This window comes from Mustela putorius, unplaced genomic scaffold (genome assembly GCF_011764305.1).
Source record: "Mustela putorius furo isolate JIRA1106 unplaced genomic scaffold, ASM1176430v1.1 tig00003875_pilon_pilon_pilon, whole genome shotgun sequence".
Classification (NCBI taxonomy): Eukaryota; Metazoa; Chordata; class Mammalia; order Carnivora; family Mustelidae; genus Mustela; species Mustela putorius.
In genome coordinates this window covers 4,487,324-4,501,689 of record NW_025422026.1, presented here as the reverse complement: position 1 = coordinate 4,501,689, position 14,366 = coordinate 4,487,324, and the positions used below count along the sequence as shown (strand labels likewise).

At 46.5% G+C, this 14,366-nt stretch overlaps 1 protein-coding gene across 1 annotated transcript in view; it reads left to right on the top strand.

The window, feature by feature from the left end:
- The window catches only part of PDE8A (phosphodiesterase 8A), a 146,333-nt gene that overhangs the window by 66,781 nt on the left and 65,186 nt on the right, over positions 1 to 14,366 (top strand). Inside the window, exons 2-5 of the mRNA XM_045067284.1 lie at positions 4,307 to 4,363; positions 6,608 to 6,798; positions 12,637 to 12,693; positions 13,524 to 13,578. Of these exons, the coding sequence (XP_044923219.1) occupies positions 4,307 to 4,363; positions 6,608 to 6,798; positions 12,637 to 12,693; positions 13,524 to 13,578 (360 nt within the window). The remainder of the gene's footprint in view (positions 1 to 4,306; positions 4,364 to 6,607; positions 6,799 to 12,636; positions 12,694 to 13,523; positions 13,579 to 14,366) is intronic.

Genomic DNA, 14,366 nt, shown 5'->3' with positions numbered 1-14,366 from the left:
CTCCTGTCTTGTTGAAGGTGTGTCCCTTTGCCCAAATTACCACTTTGTGTGGAGAGAAAGACAATAAGGATGTACAGGGAAAACCTGGAAGGGAAGGTTGGCTCAGGGCAAAATCTGATTTATGACTTTGCTAGAGTTCCTAGGTTTGTAAACAATTAATGTAAATTGATCCTAGCATAACTTTTGTTTCTAATAAAGGGGATGTAGGCAAAAGAATAGATCACATGATTCTTTTGTGGTTCCTAGAGTTGAGGCTTTCGTAAGAGTCCTTCCTTTATGTTCCTTCTTGAAATAAAGTAAATATGAAAACGTTCTGGAAAATGGGAGTACTGTATCACAAGTACATGTGTATGTAGAAACTAGTATGAGTATGATTTCTGGATAAACAAATGATTCCGAAAGATGAGCTCTTGAGTAAACACTGATTCAGAAATATTTCTTGAACGACTACCATGCCAGGGACTGTTTTGGATCTTGGAAATACCACAATGAATAAAGGAGATAAGTCCGTATCTTCATAGCACGGACATTCTTAGTGGGAGAGGCAGACAGTAAAGAAGATAAATAGTAAAATAGGCAATTTTGCAAATGATGACTGAGAGCTACAGAGAAAAAAACCAAAGCAGCCAAGAGATAGGGTTGGTTTGGGTGAACAGAGGTTTTAAATAGATTCGCACTCTGTATCTCTTTTCTCTCCCACCCCCACCCAGGATCCAGATTCATAACCCTGGTTTGGCCTTGTAGTGTCACTTCTAAATGTTAGGTCCATTAGGCAAACAAGAAATCTGATGCGTGGTTTGTCAAAGTTTCAATAGTAATTCATTTCATGTTTCTGTCAGCCATATTTACAAATATTACTTTACTAAAATACAGAAAGACTTTTTACAATCTCTCTTTAACAGTAAGTATTAATAAATACATATCTAAAAATCCAGAAGACTAAACTCAACAACTTGTATAATTACCAATATCCGTGAACATAGTGGTGTTTCTGTGTTGTCCAAAGATAGCAATTGCCTTTGAAGCTGAAAGATTACACCAAAGCTGTGATATTAAAATTAACTTAAGGAGGACTATCCTCTTTTAAATATTAATGTGCACAACCAGTTACTAAAAGGGCCATGACCTTGAAGCATTAGGTCAGTTTGATTCTGATTTTCATACACAAAGAAAGGAAGAATGCAAAAATTCTATAGTTCTGATCCCCTTTTCCAGAGCACTTGGGAAGTTGTTTACTCTTTGAGGGCCCACTGCTGACGTCCGCTCACTGAGTAATGTCATCAGATTTCCTGGTGGTGGTTATTTTGGGGGGGCAATGGTAAGTAGTTGTCCGGCTCTGCTGGGACACTGCTCGACAGAGGTCCTGAGAGCCGGATGTACCCCGTAGACAGGATGTGAGGTTCAAATGCAATCTAGTTAAGTAAATAAAGTAAGTGTTCGGTGGTAAATAGAGTTGTTGAAACATTAATGTTTTAAAATGATATCGTTAAAATTATACCAAGGTAAAATTAATAATTTTTTTAAAAAATCTGTAACTTCTTTTATTTCTTAAAATGAATGCAGTAGTGAGTTATTTTTGTAAGTTGAGATCATAAAGTTGTATTTTCCTTTGTCTGTGAAAGTTATTTCACCCACTTTTGGTGTGGACCGTGTGCTCAGATTGTGTTCCTGGGAGCGATAAGGCTTTGCCCTGATCTATTCATACTTTTATCTTGTCCCTCAGTTTATAATCAACACGATATATAACGTGTGTGTGTGCACACATGTACGTATTCTACAAACATCCTAGTTATCATTTTAAAATCATTTTAAACTTTATTTAAAAATAAAAATTTTAAATTATTACTTTTTCCCCCTCTCTGTTTCCTTAAGTTTGTGCTGTTGACTTTCTCAAACTTAGTGACTTGAAATCTTGGTAAATGTACCTCATTCTTGTTTGGTGACAAAAGGGTTTAAGGCTGTGAATCTTGTCTCTTGAGTAAAATTTAGCAGCATCCCATAAGTTTCGTTACATGATATTTTCATTTTTACTATTTTCCAGATAATCTTTAGGTATAATTTGCATTTCCCTCTCTGACCAGGCAACTGCAAGTTAGTATTTAAAAAATTTTCAGGGCAGTGGTGTTTGTTGATTTTGCTTAAGTTCATGTTTTTAATTTCTGGTTTAATGGCATTATGGTTGAAAAATAAAAATGGTACCATTTTTACTTTCAGCAAAGTGTTTTAAGGTTTTCTCTGTGACCTAGTGTATCAAATGTTTTTATACTATTCATAAGTATTTTTTGCTCCTTTGAGACCTTTTTATCTACTTGACCCTTCAGAGCCAATCACCTAAGAGTCCTCTGTCAGAGGCTGCGGCTCTCTGCTCACATGAGGGACCCCGGCGCTGGCTGGCTGCTGCCTTCTCTTGGGCTTCCCACTCCCGAGTCTTATGCTTTCTCCTACGAAACTGTCCCCCCGGTATAGAAAATTAGTGAAATGATTTTCCTTCTCTTTGTTCTCCTGTCATTTTCGTCCCCCTTTTCTTTCTCCTGAGTAGGTCACTGCATTCTCTAAGCAGTGAATCTGTATCCATCCTTGTATTTCCATTCGTTCTTTTAAACTTTGTTTATAAAAACCGACAGAAAACTTTGTTCAGATTAGTCTCTCACAGTGCCTCTCGCTTTCCTTCTGAGTGCACCGCGAGCGAATGATTGCGTAGACCAGACTCTCTTTGAAGACCCTCTTGGCCTTGGCCTCGCTGCAGCCAGCCTGCAGCTCCACAGCGCGGGGGGGGTTAGGTGGTGCTGGGGGAAGTCTGTCCTTCCAGCCTCCCGCCCTGTACAGCATCCTCCTCAGTCTTAGGTCTGGAATAGTAGTGGCCCTGGCTCTTCTTACGCCTTCCAAGAGATGAAATTGTCACAAAGAAGATCAGAAACTGAACTGGTGTCCCTTAGTTGGTAGACAGCAACTTCCAGCAGTGAGAAATAAACACAGACTTCCTCCATCCCAAACAGGCTTTGCTCCGTGTGTTTACTGTGGGGTAGATCGCTGCTTGAGGGGAGACATGGGAGGGGGGTGTCAGGTAGGAAATATCTTGTGGGAGAGCTTAGAGATCTAGGTCTTCTGCTGCAGATTTTTTTTTGGCCATGGAATCATACTACCACCCAGAGGCCTGTGGATCCCTTTAGTACTTAACAGTGTTTCTGGGAAAATTGCAGAAATGTGTCTGCTCCTCTGGGATCCACTCAGTGCCAGCATCCATCATTCAGGGCTATATTTCAGCCCCATAGTCTTCCTCCCCTGGGCTCCCTTATGCAGCGCACAGACTGCCCAAACCTTCCGGTGGTCCTGGGTTTGCAGTGAAATCCCAGCTACCACTTGCGGACTCTGTGGTCTTAAACAAGGTACTTGGAACCTCAGTTCTCCAACCGTAAACCTCACTGTGTTGCTGTAATGATTGAGCAAGATAACATATGTTCAGCAGTTAGCCTAGCGCCTAGTATACGCTCAGCCCCTCCGTTGGTGCTGTGATTTGATTATAACATTGCATTTACCTGTGTCATTTAGTGCTGAGTTCTCAGATAGATAAACAATTATTGATAAATACTATGCTGGTCTGTAAAATGAAACTGTTAGCACTCTCAGTGGGGCGTCCTTGGCTCTGATGTCGCATGATTCTAACTTCTGAATTTCATTATGAATGTGCCATGGGTTTTTCTTTAAAGATTTATTTATTTATTTATTTGACAGACAGAGATCACAAGTAGGCAGAGCGGCAGGTGGGGGGTGGGGGGTGGGAGCAGGCTTCCTGCCGAACAGAGAGCCCGATGCGGGGCTCGATCCCAGGACCTTGAGATCATGACCTAAGCCGAAGGCAGAGGCTTTAACCCACTGAGCCACCCAGGCACCCCTGCATGTGCCATTCTTCATGTAAGACTTCATTGTCCATCAGAAGAAAGATAGAAGCAATCAGTGTTCATTCAGTGTCTAATTTTCGGGGGCCCTTCATATTGTAAACTCATTTGATCTTTGTGACAAATGAGAAACTTAAGACTGAGGAAGGCTGAGTAGTTCGCTAAGGTCACACCCTGCGAGGAAAAGCAGAGCCAGGTCAGGCTCATTCCAGGTCTCCCTCCCTGCTCTGCATCTTCCCTGAGGGTTATAAGGAGATCCCTGGGATTCTGTGTATTAACGATTTAATTTATGTAATTTTTCTCTGGAGTAAAAAAATCTCACTTTCATCTGTGGCACTGATTAGAGAGAAATTTTAGAGTGATCTTATCTTTAAAAAAAATTCTTTTTTGAGCACACCTTTTTCTTACAGGTAGCAGTAGCTGACGTGCAGTTCGGCCCAATGAGATTTCATCCAGATCAGCTCCAGGTAATGATAAACCAATACTAAACCGTGCTGTAATTTTTACATGTTGATTTTCTTTAGGGGGACGGAGAGGGCCTAACAGTGAAAACAGTTTTCTATTTTAGTTAATAGTAGTGGATCAACATTAAATTCCTGAAGCTGATAATAATATTATAGTTAAACAAGAGAATGTATTTTTCTTGGACACACACGTGCGTACCTTACTTTGAAACGTTCAGCAATAAAGAAGAGAATGTGCATAATTGTTGGGGGGGCACGGAGAGCAAAGAGGGCAAAATCTTACCAGTTGACGAAGATAGAAGGGTCAACTAGCGTTCGGTACACTCACAGCTTTTCTGTAGGTTTGAAATTTTCCAGTACAAAAAAGCAAAAGCATGGTCTTTCCTGTGTTGCTGAATCAGCTCTTTCAGAAAATACTTAAATGAGCAGATCCAAAGTATTAGACAACATAAGCTGTTGAAATTGAGCTCCAGTGTTATTCGATGGTTCCTGCAGACCAGCCATGGTTACTGTTAGGACGGGCAGAGCTGTGCTCTCTTCATTCTTGGCATTTGTGGTGGACTTGCACTTGGGTAAACTCAGGAGGAGCTGAGCCTTTGGGGATAAGGTCTCCGGCAGCGTTGCGGTCCTTCTCGCAGGCTCCCTACCTCCACCTTACCACCGTTGTCCTCATGAGTCCATCCAGGTCTGAAGGGACAGAAGGAACAGTGCACTTCTGACCTAGACCTGGCCGGCGTGGCGGGGGTTGGGGGTGGCGGTGGCGGGTGCCTGGCTGTGGAGCGGAGACATGGCAGATGCAGGCCTCACCTGATCCAGGCCAGGCAAGGGGACAGCAAGCCGTCATCCTGGGCAGAGGCACAGGTGCCACCCCTTGGGCCTGGTGCTGTGCCTGTGTCACTTAACTGACGGTTTTCTTTATTTTGTCATTTGCTATTGATCAGAACTTTATTAATTGATTTTTATTGAAATGAAGACCTCTAACATTATATCGGTTTCAGGTGTACAACAGTCATTCAGCATTTATATACATTAGGAAGTGACCAGCACTATAATTCTGGCTACGTTGTGTCTATACTGTTCTATATATAATGTTCTATAATGTTCTATAATGTTCTATAATGTTCTATATAATGTTCTATACTGTTAACTGTAATTCCCCTCCCATGCATATATATTTTATGACTGGAAGCTTACCGTATTTATTTATTTATTTGAGAGCACAGGTGAAGGGGTTGTGGGGAGAGGAAGAGGAAGAGAGAGAATCACTGGGCCTGGAGCCTGACGTGGGGCTCGATCTCACAACCCTGAGATTCTGACCTGGGCCAAAATCAAGAGTCAGGTGCTTAACTGACTGAGCCACTTAGGCACCCCTGGAAGTTTACTCTTAATCCCTTGCCCTAAGACAAGTATCATGTGATTTAACTTATATGTGGAATTTAAAATAGTAAACCACCATCACCAACAACAAAAAGCAGAAGCAGACTTAGAACGATGTGGTGGTTTCCAGAGGGAAGGGAGGTTGAGGGATTGCCTGGACAGTTATGGGGTATTATATTTGGGTCTGCTTGAAATATCTTGTCATCAAAGTAATTTTTTTTTACGTTGGAGGAATTACATAAAAGCTTGAGTCAAAACATTTAAATACACTATTTAAAGTTTTAACTATTTGGGGTGCCTGGATGGCTCAGTGGGTTAAGACTCTGCCTTTGGCTCAGGTCATATCTCAGGGTCCTGGGATTGAGCCCCACGTCTGCTTCTCCATCACCCCCTGCCTCTGATCCCCCACTCAGGCTCCCACTCTCTCTCTCAAATAAATAAAATATTAAAAAGAAAAGTTTTAAGTATTCTAAAAGTTTGACTAAAATAGTTTCAGTTTTTGCCATCCAAGGAACTTGTCTAGTTAACTTACTATTAACTAAAATTAGTATTTGGGTGTTGTAGTTGAAATAGTTTCAAGATAAAATGCTTAAGCTTTTGTTGAGTTTGCCAGTGGGCTTATTAGCAAAAGAATATGACCCATGCACTTGGACATCCAGACAAGAGCAGATAAAATAGCACTAATTTGGGGGAGCTGAGTGCTAATGTCTGTGAGTTACGTGTAGGAGGATTTCTGTCAACAGATTGCTGTGTTCACATCTGTGTACTTGCCTTGAAAACACTTGGGAGTTTTCTGTGGCATGTTAAGAAATGACCAAACAATGACTTTTTTTATTCTTCTTAAAAAGTGCTCGTTCTTTTTTGATTCAGGTACTTTTAGTGTTTACCAAAGAAGATAACCAGTGTAATGGATTCTGCAGGGCATGTGAAAAAGCAGGGTTTAAGTGCACAGTTACCAAGGAGGCTCAGGCTGTTCTTGCCTGTTTCCTGGACAAGCACCATGACATCATCATCATCGACCACAGAAACCCCCGGCAGCTGGACGCAGAGGCGCTGTGCAGGTGAGTCTGGGACGCGGGCCTGAGTAGCCCCATTGGCTTGTGTGACAGAAAGAACAGCCCAGAAATACACCAAGTAAAATTCACTGTCTTCTAAGGTGCCTTCTGTGCACATAAAGTAAGTAAGACATAACGACATCATTATTTCTAGGACTGGCCTTCATCTGTTTTGTTTCACTTTGCTTTGCTTAAAACAGTTTAATACACACACACACACAAACACCATTAAGTGTTAAAATGAAACTCCGTCTGTGACTAACTACAACCATCACCCACAGATGATGGCAACAGGAGCTGATGAAATGTTCCAGATGTTTTTAAGTTATAAAAAATTGAAAATTGTCTTCTAATGTTAGGCAAATGTGCCTTGTTTAGAGCACTTGCAGAATATCAGAGTGTGTGAACTGGGTTGCTTCATAGGAGGTTTCAGAGAACCGTAGACTGTCATGTGTGCAGTCCTCGACTATGTTCCCGCCCCCGGTATCCCGTCTCTGTTGGGGTGGGATTCCCAAGGGGAAGCTCTGAGCAGCAGAAGTTCTTTCTTGCTGAGTCCAACTTAATCCATTCCAGCCTCCTGTGGTCCCTTCCAGGCGGTAGCCCTCGTAAGCGCAGCTCCAGAACCGAAAGTCTCAGCCAGGTTTGAATGGCCCGGTGAAGAGTAAGCAGGATGGCCATCTTCCCTGTGCTGTGCAGGGAGCGGATGAGGACGCATGCGGCCCCCGAGCATACTGCTTTCCTAAGGGCTGTGTCATGGTCCCGGCCAAGAAGCTCCGGTTTTTCTTGCTAGCTGTGTTCTGTCGTATCACCTCCACCTTGTGGCTGAGGGTGTGTGTCTGTTTTGGCTGGGGTGGGGGTGGTCCTTATGCCATAGTTAGTGAGTTTTCTACAGGCAAGAGTAGGCCCTAATTTAATTTCCTAAGTTACTTTCATCTTGATTCTGGCCATGCCTGGTTTAAAGGTCATCCTTTTAAAGGAACCTGCCCACTATGGAAGTTTCTTTCAATGAGTTATTCCTGGCTCTCCCTCCTGAACCTGTCCCTCTGCTGATGTATACAGCGCACGAGGTCTTACCCTGGCAGAGCTCTGTCCTTTCCTCCCTTTTCCTTTTGGGATACCTGATCAACACCACCGGTGAAGGGTTTTTCATCAGTTGCTGACTTACCTAAACAACTAGCATTCATCCATATCTCTCTACTGGGGACATTTGGAATTCCTTACACTCCTTATCAGCTGCCTTGATGAAGGCCAAATATTCTGTGTTTGTGATATTTCTAAATCCACCGGTTGAGGAGCCGTACTTTGCGAGTCTTCTTGGTTCTGGGCACTGTCTTTGGTACTAGAGCTCCACAGGCAAGTAAGATGCGTTCTTGCCTCCAGAGAGCTACCGTTCTAGTTGGCAGATGAGTGTCTCAGCATAGGCTCTAAGTGCCCACGAGGAACACATGCGAAGAGCTGCGGGGGACTGTGTCAGGGAGAGCCACACAGGACGTTGGGCCTGAGTTGTAAAGGGTGGGGAGGAGTAAGAAAGAGAGGTGCGAAAGACCTTGCAGGTGCAGGAGCAGCATGTGTCCGACCAGGCGGCTATACGGGGCTTCTCGGCTCAGTATGGATGGCTGCAGGGCTGGGCGGGCTGGGACGTGGCTGGGAGCAGGCAGGAGCCCCATCAGGAGGACCTTAGGTGCTGAGCAAAAGGCTTGCACATCAGCCTGTGGGCGGCTGGGACGCTGATGTGGCCAGTGCAGGGGCGCGTCGGGAGCCCGCGGAGGGTCTGCGGCTGCCAGCTGGAGCGCAGAGAAGCCGAGGCTGTTGGAGGCCGTCTTGTGCCTGGTTACAGGCGCTTCCTGTCAAGAGACCCATGAAGCTGACAGACGAGAGCTGGCCACAGCGGTTCAGAAGCCAGCGGTGGGCTGCTAGCCACCTCCGGAGCTGGGAGGGCTGGGGACGGCCGGGATTCCCACTGCGGCTGTCCGCTCTCATACCCTGGAGGCCGAGCCGCCCTCCGCACACTTGAGTCCTGAAGCTGAAGGACCAGCCGGACCCACGGGAAGGAGATGGGAAGGTGCTCCGCGTCACTGTCACGGTCGCACTAAGCCCGGGACGCTGGAGCTGTGCGGCCAGAGAAACCGACGCCTCTGCTGAGCCCCCGAGCCCTGCCCGCAGCAAACCACCCCCCCAGTCCCTGCTGCCTCTCTGGTCTTCACTCTCCGCATCTGCTGGGACCCCAAGACCTAGAGCGGAGGCAGAGACCTGGGTTTTTCTGCCACGTTGCGAGGAAGGACCAGAGCCTAAGGAGCGCGGGAATAGCCCTTGGTGTGTTGTGGCTTGGGGGGCGGCAGAGCACCCCGCTTCTCCGGAGCGGGTGGGGAGCGGGAGAGAGCAGCCGGCGGACTGTGCGGCTCACCTCTGCCTGCCCGGGGCTGCGGCGCTGAGCAGGGGCTCGCCTCTGCTGCCTCTGCTGCCCTAATCCACAGGCCCAGCCCCAGGGGAGGAGGGCCGCCAAGGGCCCAGCAGAGGCGAGCAAGAGAGGCTTCTGTGACCCTCTCCTTGGCAGGCAGGCTCCCGCCTGGCTGGATCCCACCTCCCTTCAAGGGTGAATGACGGGGATAAAGGCCTGTGAAGAGCCACCAGATAACGGAGGGGAAAGAACAGCCTTGAAGACAGAAAATGATTCACCACAAGAAACCGAAGAGCCTCTCAGAAGCCTGTGCTAGGATACTCAGGAGAGATGGAGAGCTGTTCCTTCGTGCGCCAGGAGCAGGGCTCTGCCGTGAAAGGGAGGACGGGAGGGCAGCCTGCCCGGGAGCCCGAGGGCACCTGCCTAGCAGGTGTGCGCCGCACGCGGGAGCAGGATTCCGCTCGGGTGCCGGACGCCTGGGACCACCTCTGGGTTCACTTCGGTCCATGGCTCCTTTTCACCATGGTCAATTCCAGTCTTTCCTATCCCAACTCACTCCCCACGGCCAAGGGAGCAGCAGCGATGTGTGAGTAATGGAGCTATTGTGAAAGTTAACTCACCAAAGGGCTTTGCCAGGCTCCCGCAGTCCGCCTCTGTGCCCCGGCCTTTCCTCCGGACTTGTGCTGAGACCATCACCAGATGTGGAAAATGGTGGTTGCCCCCCATGCCCACATCTACTCTTTCCTAGTAACAGAATTTCTAGTGTTTAGCGGGGCCTTTGGCCACCTAGAAAATGCACGCATTCCCCAGCTTTTCTTGCAGCTGGCCAGTGGGAGTGTCCTGTGCATCTTCGGGAAAGTATCCTGTTTCTAGAATGTGGGTGTCACAGCTCGAGTGTAGCCCCTGTCTCAGACCACGAGGAAAAAACCGTGTGGAGGCAAGAGTCAGGAAACCTGGCCCGAGCCCGGCTCCCAGTGCTGCTACTGCCACCGCCTCCAGCCACCTCCGCGCATCTTCTCTGTGGAGAACAGTCTTGCCTAAGCTGTTGTTTGGAGTTTTCTCCTATGCATTATCCCCTCAAGTCCTAGTGCTTCCCAGCACGCTCACCTGGTCTCTCAGAATCTTGTGCTAGAGATTCGCACCTTCTCTCTTCTCCGACTTCTTAGATCCTGTCTTCCTGACATCTGGGTGTACAATTTTGATGATGCTGAGTAATTTATTTATTCATTTTCCTGAATCCTAAACTAAAGGGTTGTGTTTTTTCGTTTATTTGTTTATCCCAACCCAGTTTCCTTACATTTCTATTTTCTAGTCCGTTCTTCCTCCTTACGGACCAGAAAAAGTCAGGAGTACCTCTGCCATTTCATACAGTGTTGGCCTCCTTTGCAGGTATCACCTTGCTTCTGGGTAAACGTGTCCTTCCTTTCTGCTTTGTCCTTAGTCCAGTGCCCGCCCTCCTTCCTGTGTCCTGAGCAAGTCATCCAGAACGACCTTGTGAGTGGATCTGCACAGTTACCTACTTGCTATTTATACCATTCAGGTCTCTGTTTTTCTTCTAAAAGGAGGAGCGCTGATTTGAGATAGCTGACTGCATACTTAAATTCGCCTTTTCTTTCTTGAAATCTTGGTGATACGATGGAAGTATGAACACAAGAATAAGTACATGCCCTCAGAAGTCACAGAAATACCACTCATGGGTGCCCATCTCTCCCTGGGTAGGATTCGTGCTGGGCTCAGTAGCAGCCCACAGTTTCAAGAAGTGAGCTGGCCTTGTCTGTGTGAGTGTCCACTGTGCCAGTCAACTTACACACTTGGACAGCCCTTCCTGCTGCTCCCGGCAGGTGAGCGTGGCTCTTTTCCAGGCAGGGAGACCCTGCTGGACCCGGGACAGGCACCTGGTCGGCAGACCCGCAGTGACCCGTCCAGGGGTTCTTCCAATTAAGTAGCCATGCGGCACCCTGGAGGTTGGCTTCCTCTGGCATCGACAGGCAGACGGGAACTGAGTGGACTGGACACTGGGAAAAGCAGAAGCACGGAGAGAGAGGTGTGAGCCGTTCGGCCCACGAGAGCCGACTGGCTCGTCCCTAGAGCTGCATGTCCGTCCCTGAGCAACTTCCGTACCCCACATCCAGTCTGTGTCTGTCATTAGACTCAGCCTTGAGAACATGAAGCCTCCATGCTGTGAGGCAGGGCTGTGCTGGGTGACATGGCCATGCCGCTCGTTTAGGCATCCACTGTGACTGCTTTCACGCGACAGTGGCAGAGTGGAATGGCTGTGACAGTCGGCCCGGCTCACGAAGCCTGGAACACTTGCCATCCAACCCTTTACAGAAAAAGTTTGCCAAATGGAGGTATCCGTCGTGTGTGCTGAGTTGATGTCCTCGGATGCGTCTGGAAAGGCTACGTTCTGTAGCATCCTTGGGAGAATTGGGAAAGAATCACGCAGATGGTTTTCTGTGCTCTGTGACTCAGGAGTGGTTCTGGTTCTTGAACTAACAGAACAGAGGTCATGCAGTAAGTCTTGGCTGTTCTCTGTCCCATCCCGGACGCTTGTCTGGGAGGCCAGCACACTTCTGACACGGCTGGGAACGGTCGCTCCGTTCTGCTGAAGCCAGTCCCGTGTGAGTGACTTCCTGTCAGCCCAGGGCTGCCTTCCCCCTTCCTGTGGCGGGGCTCCGCATCTGCCCCGGTGTCCCGCCTGCCTCCCTGCCCTCCTGTCAAAGTGTAGGGTGAGCTCTTGTCCATCCCCAGCGGACCCGTTGCTCCACCCCCTCCTAATCTCCCGGGTCACGTTGATTTCTGCCCTGTCTGATTGGCTGCGTTTTTGTTCCTGGGAAGCGGCTTCTCCAGAAAGGGTGAATGTACTCCGTGGGGAGCCTTGTACTCCACGGGTTAGTGGGGGCCGCGACCCCCGTGTCTCCTCCCCAGTCCTCCATTCTTCCTCTTTCTGTCAGGTGGCGATTCTCTGCTTTCTGACGAATTAGAACATCTTGCATTTCCTAGTTTTGAATTTCTGTTGCTACGGCTTTTGCCTACCTAGGAGCTCTTTGTTTGTACTGCTTAGGGTGCTGACCTTTGGGCTTTGTCCCCACTGTAACCGCGGCCATCAGCTTGCGGTAACACACATGTACTCGCATTTCCCTTTGGCAGGGAGAGACCGATAACCCCAGTCATGTAAGCCCAAGTGTGGGGAGCGTTCTCCCCCTGGGCCGCTTGGATTAACAAAGGCCAGAAGGAGGAGCAGGCCATTAGGGTGACTTGTCTGCTGAGTGCGGCCTGTGCCCTAGAGGGAGGAAGATCAAATAGCCAAGAAGGTAAAGCTAGAGTGTGACTTGCTCCCTCTTCTTCCTCTCCCCAACTGTAATCATTCTACTGAGATTCAGTGTATTTATTTATTTTTTTTAAGAATTGCTTTACATTTATTTTAAAATTTGTTTTCTTTAAAGGTCTATTAGATCATCAAAACTCTCTGAAAACACAATTATTATTGGTGTAGTACGCAGGTAAGCTTTCATTTTTTTTGAGGTTGAAGTTCAGGTATCTGTGTCGTGTTGGCCTTTAGCAGGGGCCTAAGTGCCCATGGTCTATGACAGGTGTGACTCTTTTTAGTGGCATTGTGTTCTTTCTTATTTTCTTCCACTTCACCAGTTAACTCCCTGATGGGAGTTTCTGCTCTCGAGTGAGCTTTTGTGATTCTGGACTGCCGTTCACTTTAGAAACAGAAAAACTACGAGAGACTTCCCATTCCTAAAAGTAGGAATTTTATCCAGGGACACCTCCCAAGGGCTTTCTGACTCCCAAGTATCTACGAAGTTTTGATTCATATGTAAAGGGGGAAGTCTTTTATTTCATCCTGAAATTGGAGGTAAGGAAGAATAGAAATATGTTAGGAGAAGGGCAGTATTCAAATAAATGTTATTTAGCTTAAATACTTTTGTAGATAGAAGAAAGGATTCTTTGTTCTTTAAACTTTTTCCCAGAGTGTTTAGGGGAGAAGAGTTTTTTTTTTTTTTTTTTTTTTTAAAAACTTCAAGTAGAAGAAAATGGGGAAGAATTTGAATTAAAATTCTTACATATCAAGTAGATATGTGGTTACTTCTGTATCCTGGCCATTAGTGCAGAGTCTCTGTAATTCAAGCGTTGTCAGAAAGTGACAAACACAACTAAAACAGAAAACTATTTTCAATTTTATGCTTCTGATTGGTATATTAATTTAATTTCATCGAAAAGTATTTAACATATGACAGTCCTAGTATTATGTAAATTAGTGAATAAAGAGGTGAGCTGTAATTGATAAAAATGGTCTCTAACCCTTTCCTGTGTTCTTCTGAAGGACGGATAGAGAAGAATCATCTGTGATGCCCCTCATTGCTGCTGGCTTTACGAGGGTATGTACCCACTTCCTTGTTATGCGAGTATAATTCAGCATGAGAAATTGAATTTTATCTCCATTGAGAGCCAGCAAAAGTTTTGAATTCATTTGAAGACAAACGTTTGCTGTCCTTGTGCTGTTACAGTTTGGTTTAACTTTTCTAAAGTTCTACTTGGTAATCTTAAAAATCTACAACACGTTACGTTTCTGTGCTCTCTAACTTATGCCTGCTAAAGTCGTCTAAACATCATAACATCTCCTGTAATGGCATACTGACTCAGAGTTATGTCATACGATGTGTTGTTACAATGCTGACGTGTATGGGTGCAACTTGAAAAGCAGTTCAAGGATTCTGGAAATGAGGCAGCCCACACACGACCCCTCCACTCTCGGCGCTCATCTTTTGGGTTTCCCTAAGCCAGAAGACTTCTAAAGGCTTTGGTCAGTTGCCAGTGAGCCTTGGGAATCATGATGGAGAGAACTTATGTAAGCTGATTCTGGGACACATTTATGACCTAAATTTATATGTGGGAGGTAGTCCAGACGCCCCAAGCCACAAATTAAGATTAAAGTTGGGGGTGCCTGGGTGGCTCAGTGGGTTAAAGCCTCTGCCTTCGGCTCAGGTCGTGATCCCAGGGTCCTGGGATCGAGTCCCACATCAGGCTCTCTGCTCAGCAGGGAGCCTGCTTCCTCCTCTCTCTCTGCCTGCCTCTCTGCCTACTTGTAATCTCTCTCTGTCAAATAAATAAATAAAGCCTTTAAAAAAAAAAAAAAGACTAAAGTGGAACTAGCTGGTGGGTCATA